We start from the raw sequence: 21,950 nt of genomic DNA on the forward strand, positions 1-21,950 counted from the left end.
TTATTGTAGATTCAGGCAGTGGCAGTAATGTCATCAGCAGAGCAAGGTGGGAGGAACTGAAGACAAAGAATCATGTGCACATCTTTAATGTGTCAAAAACTTTATCCTTGCACATCTAAAACCCCACTTCAAACGTTTGATGTTTCACTGCAAGTGAGAGCTGGAGATTGGAATGTGGAGGCAGAATTTGTAATGATTGAGGAGGATGTGAGCCTCTTCTGAGTAGCGAAACTGGCCAAGCCTTGGGGGTGCTACACATAGGATTGAAATTGAATTCTGTGAAATCCTATGTGAAGCTTCGAGAGGAGTTTGGACCAGTGTTTCAAGGAACTGGGAAGTTGCACAACTGCCAAATGAGGTTGACCATTAACGACAATGTGAAGCCTGTAGCTCAGCCTTTACACAGAAAAAAGTTGAGGCAAAGATCAAGCAGCTGGTTGACCATGACATCATAGAGCCAGTTGAAGGATAAACACACAGGTCATCACGAGAGAAGGAAGCTGAACCATTCGTGTGGTTTGTGGCAGTTCATTCTACACCCAGAACAATAATAACTAGAGAGATTGAAAGAGTCAGACAAAGATCCAGAATTGAATGACATCAGACAGAGTATCCAAGCTGGAAATCGGGAGAATTGCCCGTTCAAGACAGACATTATTATACAAGATGAATTGTGCACAATTGGGAAGTGTATTCTCAGAGGTAACAGACTTAGTGCCACAAAAGCTTAGGCCTAGACCGGCGATGCTAGCTCATGAGGGTCACTTGGGAGTGGTTGGTACTAAGCAAAATTTACGAATCAAAGTATGGTGGCCAAGGATGGAGAAAGAAGTGGAGCATTTTGTCAAAGCATGTCATGGATGTCAACTTGTCATTAGACCCAATCCACCAGAACCAGTACGCAGCACACTGTTACCGGATGGACCATGGGAGGGTGTAGCAGTTGACTTCTTAGGCCAATTTCCATCAGGAGAGTCCATATTAGTGGTGATTCACTATTATAGTCGTTATTACAAATATGTCATAGAGTCATTGAGTCAGAGTTATACAGCACAGAAACATGCCCTTCGGCCCATCATGTCCGTGCCGGCCATCAAGCACCTATCTGTTCCATGGTAATGAAGAATATGGTGTTTGTATTGACTGAAATATTTGCAAGGCATGGTCTACCAGTCACTTTATATTCAGATAGTGGGCCACAATTAATTTCATAGACCTTTGCAGATTACATGCAATTCACAGGCATTCACCATTACAGAGTAACACCTAAATAGCCACAGGTAAATAGTGAAGTGGAAAGCCAAAACCAATTCTTAGAGAAATGGATGAGGATTGCTCAGACTGACGGTAAAGACTGGAAGGAGATGTTGTTGTTCTATGTGGCCATATATAGAGCAACTACACACAACAATGGGAAAGAGCCCAGCTGAGTCGTTTGGATGCAAAATACATACCATATACCAGAGCTGAGGGGCATTAGAGTTGATCAGGAGGTTCGAGATCATGATGCTCAGTAAAAGAATGCTGCAAATTTTATACAGAACACAGGAGAGCTAGATAGTCTGATGTGATGCCAACTGAAGTATTGCTGAGACGGGAGAGTCTGAGTAAGATGGATACACCATATTATCCCAAGCCGTATATGGTTATTGCCAAGAAGAGAAACAGTGTGACTGTGCAGTTGCCAGAAGGAGTATGGTATGACAAAAATTCTTCACGCATTAAAAAGTATCATGGTGACGAAGACACAACAGCAGATGAATCAGATGTCGGAGCTGAGGCGAAGCTGACATTCACCAATCCAGATGTCCAAGCCAGTGATGCTGTTGGCAGGCAGACAGCTTGCTATCCAGAGGGAGAAACATCGGTTTCAGAGGAGCCGATGACATTTCCTAATCTGGATGTGGTAACTAGAGTTCCTGAGACAATAGGAAGGCCACAACGTGAGAGGAGACTACCAAAACGACAAGATTTTGTGGTGTGATTATGTTCAGAAATCACGGACATGTTTTTGTCTGATAGGGAGGCAAATGCATTTAAGGGGAAGCTAGATAAGCACATGAAGGAGAAGGGAATAGAACAGTATGTTGACAGAGTTAGATGAAGAAGGGTGTGAGGAGGCTAATGGTGCATAAACTCTATGTTGGACTTAATGGACTGTTTCTGTGCTGTAAGTACTCAGTGTTACTGTTTTGAAACCCATTATAACTGTTCAAACACAGCAGTTAGTGTGGTCCTAGTACTAAAACCAGTACAGATGGAGGAGTTTATTAAACTAAGAGTGATCCAATTGATTGAGATAATGGGTAATAAAAATCAATGCAACTAAAGTGATAATTATCTGCTTATAGTTATATTGAACGACCCATCAAGTGTTATACTGGTAGAGGAACCATTAAGTTGACCGAAACACTTAGTCACTTTCTATACTTTAATTAGCTTTCTTCTCCATTTCCTACATAAAGCACAGTGGAATATCCTTTACTACTATAATAGTACACAGGCTTTGTGGGAAAGTAAGAGTATGTTACAACCTCAGTAGAATGGGTGCGCCCAATTAGTTGGCAGTGATGTGCTGACCTCTCAACGTGTTTATAAATGCGTGGTGAGATTGTCCTGTGTATTAATATACTCAAGGCAGCCTCTTGAGTCTGCTTATATTTGCAGAAAGCTCTGACAATATAAATGTAAAGAGGAAACATCTTTTGCTTAGACTTTGTTAATCTCTGTGATTGATTGGGTGAAAGTTTCTATGGAGGTTTTTTGGCCTAATTTGAAAATGATTTCCCATCTTTTTTATGTTTCCTCCTGCAATGTGCCGAATTTACAACTGAGCAGATAGTTGATCAGCTACTAATGATTTGCTAATGCTGTCCTGGAGCTGACTGCTATGCGATGTGCAAGGATTGCCTAAGGAGACGCCTACGAATTTTACCTTCTATCTGTGAGGAACTTAGGACTTCGGAGCAGGAGTAGGTCATTTGGCCTTTTGAGTCTGCTCCACCATTCAATAAGATCGTGACTGATCTGGCTGTGGTCCTCTTTCCTGTCTGTCCCCCCATAACCCTTGACTCCCTTGTCTATCAAAAATCTATCTCATCAGCCTTGAATAAATTCAATGACCCAGCCTGCACTGCTTTCTGGGGAAGAGAAATCCACAGACTAAAGACCTTTTGAGAAAAAAAAATCTCCAAAAGGGAGACCTCTTATTCTTAAACTGTTCTCTAATTCTAGTCTCACCCACAAGAGGAAACATCCTCCCGGTATCCACTCTATCAAGTCCCCTCAGGATCTTTTATGTTTCAATAAGAACATCTCTCATTCTTCTAAACTCCAATGGGTATAGACCCAACCTGTTCAACCTTTCTTCATAAGATAACTACTTAAGGAACTACTTGATCAGCTGACAGGTACTAACAGAGCAAGACCATTCCATGCTACTTTGTTGGACCACCAACATAAATCACCTGACGAGAAATATCACCTGTCTATATTGACATTTAAATGTTACAATGCGTCTCTGTAGATCATGTAAGTACTATTAATGCATTAATTGTTCAAACTTGAAGCAAAGGTTCATTATTTTAAATCTTGCATGCAGCAAGCTATTAGTATCTCTACAAAGCTGTTGCTCTCCATTCCTTCAGGGACACTTATTATAGGTGATTTATCAAGACAAGTGCTGATGGATATTGTTGAAAAGACGTTCAATATGAGGGGCCGAGCAGCATACACAGTTGTGGGTTACAGTCACTTGGAAATGGTTGTAAGTTTCCTCAAATCATGGCTAACAGAGGAAATTTTCACTCAGCCAGGGATGAATTCAAACCCAGGGCTCAAAGGCAAAAGAAGGTGTGCTAACTCAATGCAGCAACCAGTCCTTTGGCATAATTGGATTGAATTGTACATATGACTTTACTGAACCACCTCACTGGATAGCACAGGCCCAGAAACCTGAGCTCATTTTTTCACCCCATACTAGCTCATGAGGTGGGTCTGAGACCTGCAGCCACTACTGTAATCAATGGCAATCAGTAGTAATATTATTAACTGTGAACTTGTTTTTCCCAAGAACACATCCTTTTGTTTTTCATGCTGGTCAAAGCAGGCCATGTTTGCAGCTGTTTTGACTAAACTACTGTTTTTCTCTTTAATAACAATTGTTACCCATTGTTTAAACAGAAGTCAGTTCACGTGGTATTCGATGTCCTTTGAACTACAAGCCAGGACAATGGATAACCTTGCACATGGGGTGGTCCACTATGGTGTGGAGTCAGAAGATGGAGTTTAATTGATGGACAGAATAACCTAATGGATGGCAGGTGAGAGACACCATCAAAGGATGTGTAAACAGCCTGGGTAGCTTCATATTGCTTGAAGAATTCGATAAGGCCTCATGGCTGTCAGACTCTTGTTTTGAGAAAGTCTGATGGAGGCCTCGGAAAGGTGCACCGGAGTCAGAAATTGGACTTAAAAAGGGCACAAATGTTTTAACACATTTGGTGTTGAGTCACTCATTCCTGTTATGTCCAGAGTACGGCTCCGACCTAAGTGCGACTCCGCAAGGGACTCTCACGCCCTATAACGGGCCATTGAGATTAATAGCAGTATAAACCAGTGAATCTGGGACCTCACAGATCTATATTATTTGCTTCTATACTAGAGAGCAGCTTTATCAAAAGAGCTATTGAGGAACCTGGATGATCCAACCTTGCAAAATTGAACCTGCTGTTAATATGTGTTAACTTCAGTAACTTAGATGGAAATTCCTGAGAGGAAAGTTATGAAAAGTAGCACTGAGCACCTTCAAGGAGTTTTTTTGGCCATAGAAATTACACCCTGAAGGAAACCTGTCAAGCTATTACACTTGTTCGTCAACTGGAGATAACTAATCTCATCTTGCTTACCACCAGTCATTTTATAATCTGATTTCTCCAGATCCCTTTTAGTTGCACAACATGAATCACTGAAAAAGTTCTGATAAGGAGTTGTGGGGAGATATTACACTTGAAGATGAGGAAATAAAATATAAAATGATTATAATGAAAGATATCCTGAGGTTTGGCTGTAACAGTTTAATAATAAAGGATGTGTAATGATTTTTCATTTAGCTTCCAGAGGGCTAGGATATCTTTGTTTTTAAAAAACATGTTTTATTAATCATTTTAAACTGTACAAAACTTTTTAAAAGTTTGAAAATACTTTTTAGAAATTGTTAAGAGACGTTCTGTCAAGTATAAAGGTTGAGAATGTTTCCCAAACCATTTGTCAGGCTTAAACTTTAAAGGGTGATTAACCTTTCAGCAGCGAATATCTAAAATCATAAAATAATTGTTAACAAACACTGCTCAGCTTAACCCTGTGCATGCTGTTGAATGCTGGAAAGTTTTGGGTTTTTAATCGTTTCTCAGTTTAGTTGTTTTCTCTTCCCTGCCGTGTTTAGATTTCCACAGTACCACACATAATTCAACTTGGTTTATAGGACCCTGATACCATATCACTGCAAATTACACTTTACAATCAGTTCCTAGGAAGCACTTTAAAGGAGCTGGGGACTCACACTTTGGATTTTTGCTTTCTATCAATGGCTAAATGCCTCGCCATTGATGTGAGTTAACGCCTGTTTCACTCAAGTGGCCCTCTTACCAAGATCTGCTTTTCTTTATGTAGGGACTTATGGATGTGTCTGCTTAAGAACTCATATGCTAATGAGCTAACTACCAGAATGTAGTCATGTGACTAGAAGCCATAGTCACTCTGCACTGGAACACCCTAAACAAAGGTTCTGTATATAGCTTGCTCTGTAGTGTATATACTAGTTTAACTGTTGTTTAAACCCTCTAGAACTCTTCAAGGAACTGGAATCCATGTACCTCATTGTGTTGCTTAAGATAACACAAAGAAACTCATGACAATGGATAAAAGCTCCTATTTACCAAGAACAATATAAAACTGGAAATGACCATTGATGATAATAGTGGACAAACTCAACTCCTTCGTATGACATTCCAACATCTGCCAGTTAATCAATGCCTTTGCTAAAATGTTGTAATGCTCAGCTGCTTCTACTATTAAGTACTTTCTAGCTTTATATTCTAAATACCTAATACTGTTTCTGTGGCAGTAAATGTGGCTCCAGAATAGTGTGTTACCTCCCTGGTGCCAGGGTCAAGGATGTCCCGGAGCAGCTGCAGGACATCTTTCCTTCTGGGGAGGGTGAACAGCCAGAGGTGGTGGTCCACATTGGTACCAATGACATGGGTAGGGAGAGGGATGAGGTCCTGAAAGCAGATTTTAGGAAGTTAGGAAGGAAATTAAAAAGCAGGACCTCCAAAGCAGTAATCTCAGGATTACTCCCAGTGCCACATGCTAGTGAGCACAGGAATAGGAGGATTGATTGATTGAACACATGGCTGGAGAATTGGTGTAGGAGGGAGGGCATCAGATTTCTGAGGCTTTGGGATCGGTTCTGGGGCAGGTGGGACCTGTACAAGATGGAAGGGTTACACATTAACAGAACCAGAGATTTGCTTGTGCTGTTGGGGAGGGTTTAAACTAGCTTGTCAGGGGGATGGGAACTTGAGGGGTAGCTCAAATTGGAAGGAAGTAAAGCTACAAATAGGAGGTAGAAAAGTAGCTAGTGACATTAGAAGGCAGGCGAACCAAAGGTGAACATCAACTAGGCTTAGAATACAGAATAATCTCAAGAAGACAAGGTTAAGTGCACTCTACCTGAATGCATGCAGCACTTGCAACAAGGTAGATGATTTAAAGGCCCAAATAGAGGTCAATGGGGATGATCTAATTGCCATAATGCAAACGTGACTATAGGGCGACGAAGACTGGGAACTGAATATTCAAGGATATTCGACATTTAGGAAGGACAGGCAAAAAAAAAAGGAAAAGGAGGTGGTATTGCGCTGATGAGGGATGGGATCAGTACATTAGTAAGGGAGGGCCTCAAATCGGAAGAATAAAATGTGGAAATCTGTTTGGGTGGAGCTAAGAAACAGCCAGGGGCAGCAAACATTGGTAGGAGTCATTTATAGGCCACCAAACAGTAGTGGTAGGGTGGGGCATGGCATTAATCAGGAGATTAGAGAAACATGTGGCATGGGTAATACAGTAATCATCGGTGACTTCAATCTGCATATAGACTGGGTAAACCTAATGAGCGCTAATGCTGCGGAGGACAAGTTTCTGGAGTGTGTTAAGGATGGTTTTCTAGAGCAGTATGTTGAGGAACCGACTAGAGAACAGGCTATTTTAGATCTAGTTTTATGTAATGAGAAAGGGCTAATTAATAATCTTCTTGTAAAAGAACCTTTAGGGATGAGTGAGCAGAATATGATAGAATTTTACATTATGTTTGAAAATGAGGTAGTTCAATTTGAAGCCAGAGTGTTAAATTTGAACAAAGGAAATTATGAAGGTATGAGGGGAAAATTGGCTGAGGTGGATTGGGAAAATACATTGAAAGGTATAGCAGTACATAGGCAATGGAGAGTCTTTAAGGAAATATGACATAGTTTACAGCAACTATACATTCCTTCAAGGCACAAAAACCCCAAAAGCAAAGGCAGTCAACCGTGGAGAACAAAGGAAGTTAAAGATTGTATAAGATTAAAAGAAAAGGCTTATAAAGTTGCCAGAAATAGTAGTAAATCTGAAGGTTGGGAGGATTTTAGAATACAGGAAAGGAGGATGAAGAAACTGATAAAGAAAGGGAGAATAGAATATGAATGCAAGCTAGCAAAAAATATAAAATAGACTGTAAAAGCTTCTATAGGTATGTAAGAACGAAATGTTTGGCTAAGACAAATGTGGGTCCATTACAGGCAGAGTCAAGAGAATTTATAATGGGGAATAGAGAAATGGCAGAGAAGCTAAATGGTTACTTTGTGTCTGTTTTCACTGAGGAAGATACAAGAAATCTCCCAGAATTAGAGATCCAAGGGATTAGGGGGAATGAGGAATTGAAGGAAATTAGTATTAGTAAGAAGGTTGTATTGGAGAAATTAATGGGGCTGAAGGTTGATAAGTCCCCAGGACCTGATATTCTACATCCCAGAGTGTTGAAAGAGGTAGCTATGGAGATAGTGGATGCATTGGTGATCCTCTTCCAAAATTCTGTAGATTCTGGAGCGGTTCCTGCAGATTGGAAGGTCGCAAATGTCACCCCACAATTTAAGTAGGGGGGAGAGAGAAAACAAGGAATTACAGATATGTTAGCCTAACAAGAGTCGTTGGGAAAATGCTATAATCTATTCTAAAAGATGTGATAAATGGACACTTGGATAATAATGATCTGATTGGGCACAGTCAACATGGATTTATAAATGGGAAATCATGTTTGACGAACCTGTTGGAGTTTTTTGAGGATGTTACAAACAGAATTGATAAAAGGGATTTGGTGAATGTAGTATACTTGGATTTTCAGAAGGCTTTTGATATAGTCCCCCACAGGATGTTTGTTAGCAAAATTAAAGCACATGGGATAGGAGGTAATATACTGGCATAGGTTAAGGATTGTTTAACAGGCAGAAAGCAGAGAGTGGGAATAAACGGGTCATTTTCTCATTGGCAGGCTGTGAGTAGTGGGGTACTGCAGGGATCAGTGCTTGGGTCCTAGCTGTTCACAATATATATCAATGATTTGGATGTGGGGACCAAATGTAGTATTTCCAAGTTTGCGAATGACACAAAACTAGGTGGGAATGTGTGTTGTGACAAAGATGCAAAGTGGCTTCAAAGGGATTTGGACAGATTTAGTGAGTGAGGTAGAATGTGGCAGATGGAATATAATGTGGAAAAATGTGAGGTTAGCCACTTTGGTAGGAGGAATAGATGTGCAGAGTATTTCTTGAATGGTAAGAGATTAGAAAATGTAGATGTACAAAGGGACCTGGGAGTCCTTGTCAATAAGTCACTGAAAGCTAACTTGCAGGTGCAGCAAGCAATTAGGAAGGCTTATGGTATGTTAGCCTTTATCCCAAGAGGATTTGAGTCTTGCTTCAATTCTACAGAATCCTGGTTACATTGCACTTGGAATTCTGTGTGAAGTTTTGGTTCTTTTACCTTAGGAAGGATATTATTGCCATAGAGGGAGTGCAACGAAGGTTCACCAGACTTGTTCCCGGGATGTTGGGACTGTCCTATGAAGAGAGTTTGGGAAACTGGGCCTGTATTCTCTAGAGTTTCCAAGAATGAGAGGTGATCTCATTGAAACCTACAACATACTTAAAGGGATAGACAGGGTAGATGCAGGTAAGATGTTTCCCTTGTTTGGGGAGTCTAGAAACAGGGGAGACAATTTCAAAATAAGGGGGGAACCACTTAGGACAGAGATGAGGAGAAATTTCTTTACTCAGAGGTTTGTGAATCTTTGGAATTCTCTACCCCAGCGGGCTGTGGAAGCTCAGTCATTGAGTATGTTTAAAGCAGAGATTGACAGATTTCTAAATACAAATAACATAAGGGGATATGAGGATAGTGTGGGAAAAAGGCATTGAAATGTATGATCAGCCATGATCATATTGAATGGTGGGGCAGGCTCGATGGGTTGACTGGCCTACTCCTGCTCCTATGTTCCTCACTCGAATTTGATGAATATACCTTGATGTTCTCCAAGACTTATCAATATGACACTTTACCACATGATTGCTTTTACCCACATCTTTGCAAGTTCACCACCTTTATCTATATTTAGCTAGTATCCTATACTGCAGATTATATACTGAGTTCCATTAACATTTACAATGTAGGGATGGAGTTGCATGAAGAGAACAAAGAACAAAGAGCTTGGAATTACTTTATTGGTCAGGAGTTGGAACAGGTGACGGAACAAGTAGTGTCCTGTATAATTAGCAGCTCCATTGGGAGCATGGGCAAGCCACAGCAAAAATGGAAGGGAGCCAGTGATGCATATTCTTCCCTTAGGCTCTGCTAGCTAAATGAAAGTATCAGTGAGGGCCTAAAGTCACAGCCAAACGAGCACCACACCTGATCATCGGCTTTAGTTTTAATGGGGAAAAGTAATGTCTGGGTTTAGTTATTTGTACAATGTGATACAATATGTGAGATACTCATTCCATAAGAAGTCTGTGTCATTTGGAGTTGCCCAGTGATCTCTGGTCAATAGTACATGCTTTTGGACATTGGATAGGGTATGACAGGCCTTGTTGTGCTACCATCATGGAAAATAACCAGCAGACACTTGCCATCTACACACAAGGAAGGAATGGCCATTGGGTAATGGGCAGTCAGTACCTGGAAAACCTGGATCAGCAACTTCAGTTGACAAAGAAAAAAGCTGAAGAGGGAAAAAGGTCACTGTTTCAGACATTGGAGTAATGTCTTGTGATCTGCTAATATCCCGATGTGTGAAGAGGACCCAGGCCTGGTTACTTTATCTGAATAGGCTGAAACATTACAGACTGCAGACTTCAATGTCATTGAATTTGAAATTTTGAAAAGGATTAATACATTATGTAATTTTCAATTTGGCAGGGAGATGAATCAAGTGTCTTAGAACAATATGATTGAGGTTACAATAAACAGCCTCTCGATAGGTCATGATAATAAAAATGACAAGCATGCCCTTCATGGCCTCAGGACATACCAAAGTGTTTCGCAGCCAATGAAGTACTTTTTAAGTGTAGTTACTGTTGCTTTGTAGACAAACACAACAGCAAATCTGCACACAGCAAAGTCTCAAACAACAATGTGTTAAATGATGAGATAATGTTTCAGTGATGTTGTTTGAGAGGTAAACATTGACTAGAACACCGAAAGGGTAGCCTCTTCTTTCTCAAACAGTGCCGTGAGATCTTTTCCATCCTACCTGAGAGGGTCAGCCAAAAGACAGCACCCTTTCAGTAGTGCCAGCATAAATTTTGTGCTCTCGTCTCTGGGGTGAGACTTGAACCAATATCCTACTACTTCAGAGGCAAGAGCTCTACCAGCAACCCATTGCTGAGATTTTTTGTATGCGAGTTAATTCGTTTATTAATTTTGTATAAGACAGAAAGCTCGTGAGTGCCAGCCGCTGCTCTGAAGATTGTAGTGGGCTGTAAGATCCCAGGTAAGTGCATGTTAATTTATTATTTTATTAATTTTCATATGTTTATTCAGGTCCCATCGCCCAGCCACGGTGCCTCGCTGCCGCCGGGAGGATCGGGCTGGGCCCTGCTGGTGTTGAGTTCCGTGGCGGGCCTCATCCGGGCCTATCTTCAGGTAAGTGCAGGTAAGGGTCATATTGCATAGTCTGGAACGAATGTTACAAGAGAAGGGAGAGCACCAATCATTGTGATCTATATGATGTAAAATGCCAAAAAAAGTAATGTATTTTATATAGCATATGAAATAAAAGAGAGTAATGAAGAGCAAGATGGGATCCCTGAGAGAAGAGGATTGTCATTTTGTAGATGATCAAAAGGTGGTGCAATAAGTAAACTGGAAAAGAGATGAATCCTGAAATGGCTGAGAGCGGGATGAACAACTTTATGATGGATAAAAGTAAAAGCTAGATAAATTACTTAGATCAAAGGAAGACAAAGCAGCAGGATCCAACAGGATACATCCTTAGATTCTGAGGGGGGAATTGCAGATGCCCTAGAAACTGTATTTTAGGGCTCTATTGAGTGTGCTGGAGGACTGAAGAGTGGCCAAGAGCTAATCCAAGTAATTTCAGTCTAGTTAGTTTAACATGTGTGGAAGGGATAAAGAGAAGATAGAGGTGGCCAGCTTAAGCAGCGAATCACTATTTGCAATGATTTTTATGTTCTTTACAATGCAGCCAGGATGATTGATTGACAAGATTGTATTGTCCGATCAAAATACATCTTCAGCTACAACTGTCCAATGAGGCACCTAATTCTTTGTTCAAACCATGATATTAGAGACTGCCTTGATGATGTGCATAGTTTATATTTTCTTCAGTAATTTCATCACCTCATGGGTGTTACAGATGCCTTCAAGATCTTTATCAGTAAACACAATAGCAAATTCCTTTCCTGGTCACACACTAATTTCAGGATCACCAAGTTAATTAGACAATCAGAGTCCCTAAAATTACTGACTACTTACAAGTTGTTGCTTGGAGAATTTCTAGTTTCTCTGCATTTTCTAAAGAAGGCAAATGCTGACATCATCAATCAATCACAGTTTATGTTACTCTCTCACAGCTTTTCAAAACACTTTGGACTATTTAGGCCATTTAAATTAGCATTTTTAAAACATGTTCAGTCTCTTATCTTTGTGTTTCCAGACACCATGACTGCATGTTTCTCTGTACGTGAAGCTTCTCTAAAGTTCTAACTTGGCATCAAAGCCATCAATATCGGGCTGGGCCCTCAAGGCATCGGGGTATGTGGCGGCCCTCTCCCAGAGGCATTTTCTCCCCACCCCTCCAACGCCATGACCCCCAATGTCGGGGGTGGGGGGGGCGGTCTGTAAAATTCATCCCAATAGGTAAATCTGGCAGAAGCAAGATCCCCACACTGCAATGAGATAAATGACCAGATCTATGACTCTATGACTCTATAATCTGTTTTGGTGATTTTGGTCAAAGGATAACTATTAGCTAGGATGGCTGTTCTTCTTCTATTAGTACCATGGTAACTTTTATAACTATCTGAAAGAGCAGCAGAGCTTTAGGACATTGTCTGATTGGAAAGACTTCACCTCCAGTACAGCACTCCTTACAGTGTCATCCTAGATTATGCAGACGTATCTCCAGAGTGGAGCTTGAACTCATAACCCTTTGATTCACATTTGATAATCCTACCACTGAGCCAAGGTTAAAATCTATGAGTAAAATCACAAAGTAGGAGTTAACAGACGTTTTTCAGAGTGGGTAGTGATATCCCACAGGGTGCAGTTCTAGGATCAATTCTGTACAGTCTATAGATCAATAATTTGTATCGAGACATAGAGGGAATTGTGTGGAAATTTGCAGATGGCACCAAAATAAAAGGTATAGTTAATTATTTAGAAGACCAAATGAATATTGCTAAGATAGGGGAATGGGCTAAAAAGTGTGAGGTGATGCATTTTGGTAAAAAGTAACCGCAGTAATTTTTAAAAATTCTTTCATGGGATGTGAGCATTGCTGACAAGGCCAGCATTTGTTGTCCATCCCTAATTGCCCTTGAGAAGGTGGTGGTGAGCTGCCTTCTTGTACTGCTGCAGTCCATCTGGCGTAGGTACACCCCCAGTGCTGTTGGATAGGAAGTTCCAGGTGTTTGACCCAGTGACTGTGAAGGAACAGCGATATAGTCAAGATGGTGTGGCTTGGAGGGGAACTTGCAGATGGTGGTGTTCCCATGTATCCGCTGTCCCTGTTCTTCTAGATGGTATAGGTCACGGGTTTAGAAGGTGCTGTCGAAGGAGACTTGGTGTATTGGTACAGTGCATCTTTTATATGGTACACACTCAATGGAGAAGGCTGAGAGGTGTGGACTGCTACTTGGGGTGGGGATTCCCTGTTGATACCTGACTGGGTGGCCACTACATTCCAAGGCCATGGGAGCTTTTTCCTCTTTGCCAGATTGTCCATGCTTTCTGTCCCCTCTGCTATTCTGCTGTAACAATTTATATCTCCTCTGAACTCATCTTTTTTTCTTTGTCCCATTATCACCCTGTTTTGCCTTGTCCCATCATCCTTTTTGTCAGTTAATCACTGCTACCCTCCACTCTTTCCCTTTGTTTTATCCTCCATTCCCCTTTTCCCTGGTTCTGTTCTTGCTGAAAAGTTGGTAACATTTTGCTGTTCTGATATAAGGTCATCATCCTGAGATCTTAACAAGAAATGCTGGAACCACTCAGCAGGTCTGGCAGCATCTGTGAAAAGAGAAGCAGAGTTAACGTTTCGGGTCAGTGACCCTTCTTCGGAACTGACAAATATTAGAAAAGTCACAGGTTATAAGCAAGTGAGGTGGGGGTGGGGCAAGAGATAACAAAGGAGGTCTAGATTGGACCAGGCCACATAGCTGACCAAAAGGTCACGGAGCAAAGGCAAACAATATGTTAATGGTGTGTTGAAAGACAAAGCATTAGTACAGATTAGGTGTTAATACACTGAATATTGAACAGCAGCAAGTGCAAGACCTATTGAACAGCAGCAAGACCTCCTTTGTTATCTCTTGCCCCACCCCCACCTCACTTGCTTATAACCTGTGACTTTTCTAATATTTGTCAGTTCCGAAGAAGGGTCACTGACCCGAAACGTTAACTCTGCTTCTCTTTTCACAGATGCTGCCAGACCTGCTGAGTGGTTCCAGCATTTCTTGTTTTTATTTCAGATTTCCAGCATCCGCAATATGTTGCTTTTATCCTGAGATCTTAACTCTGTTTGTCTCTCAATAGAAGCTGCCTGATCTGATCGTTTCCAGCATTTTCTGCTTTTATTTGAGATTTCCAGCATCCACAGTATTTTGGAAAGTATTGAGCTTCACATTAGAGGAAGGATATTGAGGCTTTAGACAGGGTATATTGCCTGTTCACTGGGATGCTATCTGATGTGAGGAAATACAAATACAAAGACTTGAAAATTTGTTTTTTTTTGATTCATTAGAGCAATGGAGATTATGAGGAGACATGATGGAAGTTTTAAGATTATGCAATGCCAGAACAGAATAGGTAGTAACAGACTGTTTCCAGTAGTTGAGAGGTCTAGACTGAGTGGCTATCAATTCAAGATTAAATGCAAGGGATTTAGAACAGATAGCAAGAGAAACTTCTCTACTCAGAGTTATGAGGGTGTGGAATTCACTTCCGGGGGGTCGTGATTAAGGCAGTAACTGTGGCCGGGTTTTAGCGAGGCGGCGGTGACCCCGCCAACTGGCTGGAAAGTCAGGCGCAAACTCAGCCCTGTTGACCCTGGAAGCCACAATGCTATTTTGCATGGCTTAGGCAATTAATTGCCTGAGGTCATAGCTTCTGTCCCTCTGAGACAGGATATCCCGCCTCCAAGAGCTTCCAGCCAATCAGAGGGTTGGCAGCTCTTCAAGTCCCAATAGCGCCACTGGGAGCAGTGGCGACTGCTGGGACTGCAGCAGGCCCTGGTCCCAGCCGGTGATGGAGGCTGGAGAATAAGGTAAGTGGGGTCGGGGCTTGCTGGACCAATCAGCCAGGCTCCGGTGAGGGGGAGGAGCTTGATCACAAGGGTAGAGAGTGTTCTTCCAGTGGAGGCGGCCCCTGACACTGGGGAGTTGCCTCCAGGGGGCACAGGGTGCCCGATCAGGAGGGACCTCCCCGCACCGTGTGCAAGGAGGCCGCCAGGTTTTACTGGGAGGCCTCCCACAAGAACACAAGAAATAGGAGCAGAAGTAGACCATATGGCCCATTGAGCCTGCTCCGCCATTCAATACATTAATGGCTGATCTTGGGCTTCAATTCCACTTCCTGCCCGCTCCCCATATCCCTTGCTTCCCTGCGAGACCAAAAATATATCTATCCCAGCCTTAAATGTATTCAATGATGGATCATCCACAACCCTCTGGGATAGAGAATTCCAAAGATTCACAATCCTTTGAGTGAAGCAATTTCTCCTCATCTCAGTCCTGAATGATTGGCCCCTTATCCTGAGACTGTGTCCCCGTGTTCTAGATTCCCTGACCAGCGGGAACAATCTCTCAGTTCCTACTCTATCAAGCCCTTTCATAATCTTGTATGTCTCAATTAGATCGCCTCTCATTCTTCTAAACTCCAGAGAATATAGGCCCAATTTATTCAGCCTGTCATCAGAGGACAACCTCTTCATCCCAGGGACAAATTCAGTAAATCTTCACTGCACTGCCTCCAGTACAAGTATATCCTTTCTTAAATGTGGAGACCAAAACTGCACACAGTATTCCAGGTGCGGTCTCACCAAAGCCCTGTACAATTTTAGTAAGACTTCTTTATTACTGTACTCCAATCCCCTTTCAATAAAGGCCAACATGCTATTTGCCTTCCCAATAGCCTGCTGCACCTGCATGTTAACTTTGTGCATTCCTTGTACGAGTACCCCCAAGTCTCTCTCAACATCAACATCAACATTTACCAGTTTCACACCTTTTAAAAAATATTCTGCTTTTTTATTTTTACGACCAAATTGAACAACTTCACACTTCCCTACATTATACTCTATTTGCCATCTTGTTGGCCACTCACTTACTTGTCTATATCTCTTTTAGAACATAGAACATAGAACGTAGAACAGTACAGCACAGTACAGGCCCTTTGGCCCACGATCTCGTGCCGAACCTTTAACCTACTCTAAGATCAAACTACCTACATACCCGTCATACTACTATCATCCATGTACCTATCCAAGAGTCGCTTAAATGTCCCTAATGTATCTGCTTCTACTACCACCGCTGGCTGTGCATTCCACGCACCCACCACTCTCTGTGTAAAGAACCTACCTCTGACATCTCCCCGAAACCTTCCTCCAATCACCTTAAAATTATGCCCCCTCTCTCCATCCACCCGACAGCTTACCATTCCGGCGAGCTTTGTATCATCAGCAAACTCTCTGTCTTTTCATCCAAGTCATTAATATAGAGCACTGATCTTGCAGCACCCCATTATTCACTGCCTGCCAACTTGAAAATGCCTCATTTATGCTCACTCTCTGCTTCCTGTCTGTTAACCAAACCTCTATCCATGCTAATATATTACCCCCAACACCATGAGCCCTTATCTTGCCCATTAATCTTTTATCCTTATCAAATGCCTTTTGAAAATCCAGGTATATTACATCTACTGCTTCCCCTTTATCTACCCTACTAGTTGCATCCTCAAAAAGCTCTAATAAATTTGTCAAACAGGATCTCTCTTTAGTAAAACCATGCTGACATGTTCTAATCATACTATGCTTTTCCAAGTGCAATGTTAAGACTTCCTTAATAATAGTTTCAAGCATCTTTCCAATGACTGATGTTAGGCTAACTGGCCTGTAGTTCCCTGTTTTCTCTTTACCTCCTTTCTTGAAAGGTGGTGTAACATTAGCCGACTTTCAATCTAACAGGACCATTCCTGAATCTAAGGAACTCTGGAAAATCATAGCCAGCGCATTCAATATCTCTGCAGCTATCTCTTTTAGAACCATAGAACGTAGGCCATCTCGTCCCTGGGACTTGTCAGATTTTAGTCCCTCAAGTTCCTCCAATACTTTTTCTTGACAGAGATCAATATCCTTAATTTCCTCACTCTTCTTAGCCCCTAGGTTACTGCCTATTTCTCGGATGGGAACTTGTGTCTTCTACTGTGAAGATGGACACAAAATATTTGTTCAATGCCTCTGCTATTTTCTCACTCCCCATGATGATTTCTCCTGTCTCTGCCTCTAAGGGACCAACATCTACTTTAGCTACTCTCTCCTTTTCTATGTACTTATAAAAGCTCTTACAATCTGTTTTTATATTGCTGGCTAGTTTACTCTGATATTCTATTTTTTCCATTTTTATCAACTTTTTGGTGGCCCTTTACTGGTTTCTAAAACACTCTCAATCCTCAGACTTGCTACTTTTTTTTAAGCAACATTGTAAGCCTCCTCTTTTAGTCTAATACTCTCCTTAACTTCCTGAGTGAGAGATGGATATTTCTGGACGAGTTCTTGTTTTTGACTGGAATGTACTTTTGTTGAACCCTTTGAATTGTTTCTTTAAATGTTTCCCATTGTTCATTTACCGCCATACCTTCCAGTCCATTTACCCAATTAACCTTAGCCAGTTCTCCCCTTATATCTTCATAATTGGCTTTGTTTAAGTTCAAGATTCTTTTTTGTGATTGAAATGTGTCACTTTAAAACTTAACGTGAAATTCAATGGTATTATGATCACTATTTAACAGTGGATCTTTTACTATGACATTACTAATTAACCCTGCTTCATTACACAATACGAGATCTAAGATAGCTTTATTCCTAGTCGGTTCTATAATGTATTGCTCCAAGAAACTGTCACAAAAGCCTTCTACAAGTTCATCTTCTAGATCACTGTTGCCAATTTGATTGTCCCAGTCTATATTCAGATTAAAGTGTCCCACAATTAATACACTAACTTTTTTACATGCTCCAATAATTTCCCATTTAATGTACTGTCCTATAATATAACTACTGCCGGGGGCCTGTAAATTACTCCCACCAAGTGTTTTCTGACTCCTGCTATTCCTAATTTCCAACCAAATTGATTCTACTTCATGATCTTCTGAGGCCAGATCCCTTCCTATTAATGTCCTTATACCATCTTTTATGATCAGGGCTACCCCTCCTCCTTTACCATTCTGTCTGTCTGTCCGAAATATTGTGTACCCTGGAATATTTATTTCCCAACCTTGATCTCCTTGTAACTATGTCTCGGTAATAGCAATTAGATCTAGATCATTTACCTGTATTCGTGCCACTAGTTCATCTATCTTATTACAGATGCTTCATGCATTCAGATAAAGGAACTTCAACTTAACTTTTTTACCTCTATTCCCTACAATGAACTTAATTGCCAATGTACTATTTTTGTTAAACGCTCTGTCCCTTCCTGTCCCATTCTGTTGGCATTTATCCACATCACTATTGTGCTGTGATGCCCTGACCCCTCTCTTTGGATTTTGAAATTTCCCTTTACCCAAACCTTCCTGTCCACACCACACCCCGCTGTTAGTTTAAAGCCCTGTCCACAGCCCTAGTTATGCGATTGGCCAGGACACTGGTCCCAGCCCAGTTCAAGTGAATCCCAAATGAACTCCCTCTTCCCTGAGTACTGATGCCAGTGCCCAAGAATCAAAACCCCTTCTTCTCACACCACTCTTGAGCCACGTGTTTAGTTCTCTAATCTGCTTGACCCTGTGCCAATTTGCGCATGGCTCAAGTCACAATCCGGAAATGATTACCTTTGATGTTCTGTGTTCTAGTTTGGACCCTAACTCCTCAAATTCTCTGAGCAGAACATCATTTCTGGTTCTACCTGTGTCAGAGGTTCCCACATGGACCATAACAACTGAATCCTCCCCCTCCCTCTCCAGGTTCCTCTCCAGCCGCGAGGCAATCTCCTTAACCCTGGCACCGGACAGGCAACACAGCCGTCAAAGCACCCGGTCGTGGCTACAGAGAACAGTATCTATCCCCTTGACCATACTGTCTCCTATCACTACCACATACCTCTTCACTCCCCCCAATGGAATGGCATCTTTCATCCTGGTGCTATGGTCAGTCCACTCATCCATCTTGTAGTCGTTGTCTTCGTCCAGACAGGTAGCAAGGACCTCGTACCTGTTGGACAAGGTCAGGGGCTGAGGTTCCTCAATCACTATATGCTGATTCCCCCTACCCCCAGGTGATGAACTTCCCATCTGCAGGAAAAGGCCCTTAAGTGACCATTAATTGGCCACAAGGGCTTCAATTGGCCTAAGGGCAGGCGAGCCTCCCACCACCTCCCCCGCCACTATAAAATACCAATGGTAGCAGGCAAGCGACTGACACGGCACCCCAACATCCCACTCGATTTCCCAGCCTGCTATGTAAAACAGCTGAAAAACAGTGCTGTCAAAAAATTAGGATGCGACTCAAACCAGCATCGGTGGTAGACTCCAAATGGTATATATAATTATCTTATTCAAAATAAAATTTTGAAATGAAATAATGATTGACAGCTATACAAATAGTGTTTCAATGTTCTCACACACTTCATTATTCTCCATTTGATCATGCCTATGTATTTTCTTGGGAACTGTGGAATGGAGGCTTCAAGTCTTTCCTCACATGGTAAGGATCTATTCTCAAGCAGCTGTTAGCAGCCAATGATAGAGCAACACTGACAGAGACATTGGTACTGTTCTCTGGATTGCCCTCTTGGTTTGGAAAGTTTGTGAAACTCTAGCTGGGAAAGATGTGGTAAGAAGGAAGGAAAATGTTGATAAAATAACTTCCCACACTCTACAATTCGATCCCTAAATTCTTCCACCTTTTCACCTCCCTCTTCTATGACCTTCCTTAAAACTTGCCTCTGGCCAATCTTTTAGCCACTCTCTCTTTGATCTGGTGTCCATATTTTTCTTTTGCCTTTATGATGTGCCATTCAATGTTTCTGTATATTAAAGGTGCTAAATAAATGCAAGTTGCTCCCTCCCTAAGTAAGCGTTTTATGGCATCTCCTGATTTAATTATTGCGGTATATCTTGCTATTGGTCCGAATCAATCTCTACATATTATTGTAACAGTCTAAGTTCCCTAACAGTGGTAAAACATTTGTGGTAAATACTAGCTTGTGGTAGTATCATCTGTAATATCTGGAGACATCAGAACATAACTATCACTGTATCAAATCAATTGTATGCTCAAATTACGGTTCTGTCATGGGTAGTTTGTTGAGACTCTACTTCTTGGTGGAAGAAATGGAGACATGAAACCCATGTCCAGGGTCTGTTCTGATCTAGCATAGATGGTACAATTTGGCTGGGTATTTCGTTAATTTGGAAAGTTTAAAATGATATGTTAGGCAATCTGTGGAGGGACGGGATTGAATTAACAGTGCGTTTCTCCCACCACAATCAGAATCGTATATTTTGATTGGGGGCTTTGACTGGAGCGGTCGGTCATAACAAGGGATATAGATAGGTTAAGTGAGTGGCCAAAGATCTGGCAAATGGAGTATAATGTGGGAAAATGTGAAATTGTCTATTTTGGCAGGAAGAATAAAAAAGAAGCATATTCTCTAAATTGTGAGAGATTTCAGAGCTCTGAGATGCAGAGGAATCTCGTACATGAGTCACAAAAGGTTAGTATGCAGGTACAGCAAGTAATTATGAAAGCTAATAGAATGTTATTGTTTATTGCGAGGGGAAACGAATGCAAAAGTAGGGAAGTTATGCTTCAGTTATACAGGCATTGGTGAGACCACATCTGGAGTACTGCGTACAGAATTGGTATCCTTATTTAAGGAAGGATGGAAATGCGTTGGAAGCAGTTCTGTGAAGGTTTACTAGACTAATACCTAGAATGGGCAGGTTGTCTTATGAGGAAAGGTTGGACAGGCTAGGCTTGTATCCGCTGGAGTTTAGAAGAGTAAGAGGCGACTTGATTGAAACATATAAGATCCTGAGTGGTCTTGACAGGGTGAATGTAGAAAGGATGTTTCCTCTTGTGGGAGAATCTAGAACTAGGGGTCACTGTTTAAAAATAAGGGGTCACTCATTTAAGACAGAGATGAGGATAAATTGTTTCTCTCACAATGTCTTGAGTCTTTGGAACTCTCTTCCTCAAAGGGCGGTGGAAGCAGAGTCTTTGAATATTTTTAAGGCAGAGGTAGATAGATTCTTGATAATCAAGGGGGTTAAAGGTTATTGGGGGTAGGCGGGAATGTGGAGCAGTACAGGATGATTTTCTTTGAAAGTCTCCTTTCTGCCACTGGCATGCCATCACTTTCACTGACAGACCTTTGCATGTGAAATGTGCCTGCCCTGGCTCTGTAGATATCCTCCTTCCCAGGATTTGGGACAAGGCCTCTGGCCTGTTGATAGGATGGCAAGATTTCTGTTCCACGTGCCTTCTGGCAACTAGGCACTTCCAAGAATTTCTGTTCCCAAAAGTATGATTCTACGAGGCAGTTATGCTGTTGTCTGAGAGTCAGATTGTACACTTGCAAGATATTATATAGAGTGGTTTAAATATGGGCGGCACAGTGGTGCAGTGGTTAGCACCACAGCTCCAGCGACCTGGGTTTGATTCTGGGTACTGCCTGTACGGAGTTTGCAAGTTCTCCCTGTGACCGTGTGGGTTTCTGCCGGGTGCTCTGGTTTCCTCCCACAGCCAAAGACTTGCAGGTTGATAGGAAAATTGGCCATTGTAAATTACCCCAAGTGTAGGTAGGAGAATTGAGGGAAGGTGGGGATATGGGATTAATGTAGGATTAGTATAAATGGGTGGTTGATGGTCGGCACAGACTCGGTGGGCTGAAGGGCCTGTTTCAGTG

At 41.7% G+C, this 21,950-nt stretch overlaps 1 protein-coding gene across 3 annotated transcripts in view; it reads right to left on the reverse strand.

Moving 5' to 3' along the window:
• The window catches only part of gpr20 (G protein-coupled receptor 20), a 52,155-nt gene that overhangs the window by 20,324 nt on the left and 9,881 nt on the right, over window positions 1–21,950 (reverse strand). The window contains exons 2-3 of one of the 3 annotated variants that reach the window (XM_068031333.1): window positions 19,142–19,252; window positions 12,088–12,126 (exon numbers count right to left, since the gene is read on the reverse strand). The exons of 1 other annotated variant lie outside the window; for it this stretch is intronic. In XM_068031333.1, the coding sequence (XP_067887434.1) occupies window positions 12,088–12,126; window positions 19,142–19,206 (104 nt within the window). In that variant the 5' untranslated portion in view covers window positions 19,207–19,252. The remainder of the gene's footprint in view (window positions 1–12,087; window positions 12,127–19,141; window positions 19,253–21,950) is intronic. One more of the 3 variants, XM_068031334.1, reaches the window with a different exon arrangement.

Source organism: Heterodontus francisci, chromosome 5, assembly GCF_036365525.1.
Source record: "Heterodontus francisci isolate sHetFra1 chromosome 5, sHetFra1.hap1, whole genome shotgun sequence".
Lineage (NCBI taxonomy): Eukaryota > Metazoa > Chordata > Chondrichthyes > Heterodontiformes > Heterodontidae > Heterodontus > Heterodontus francisci.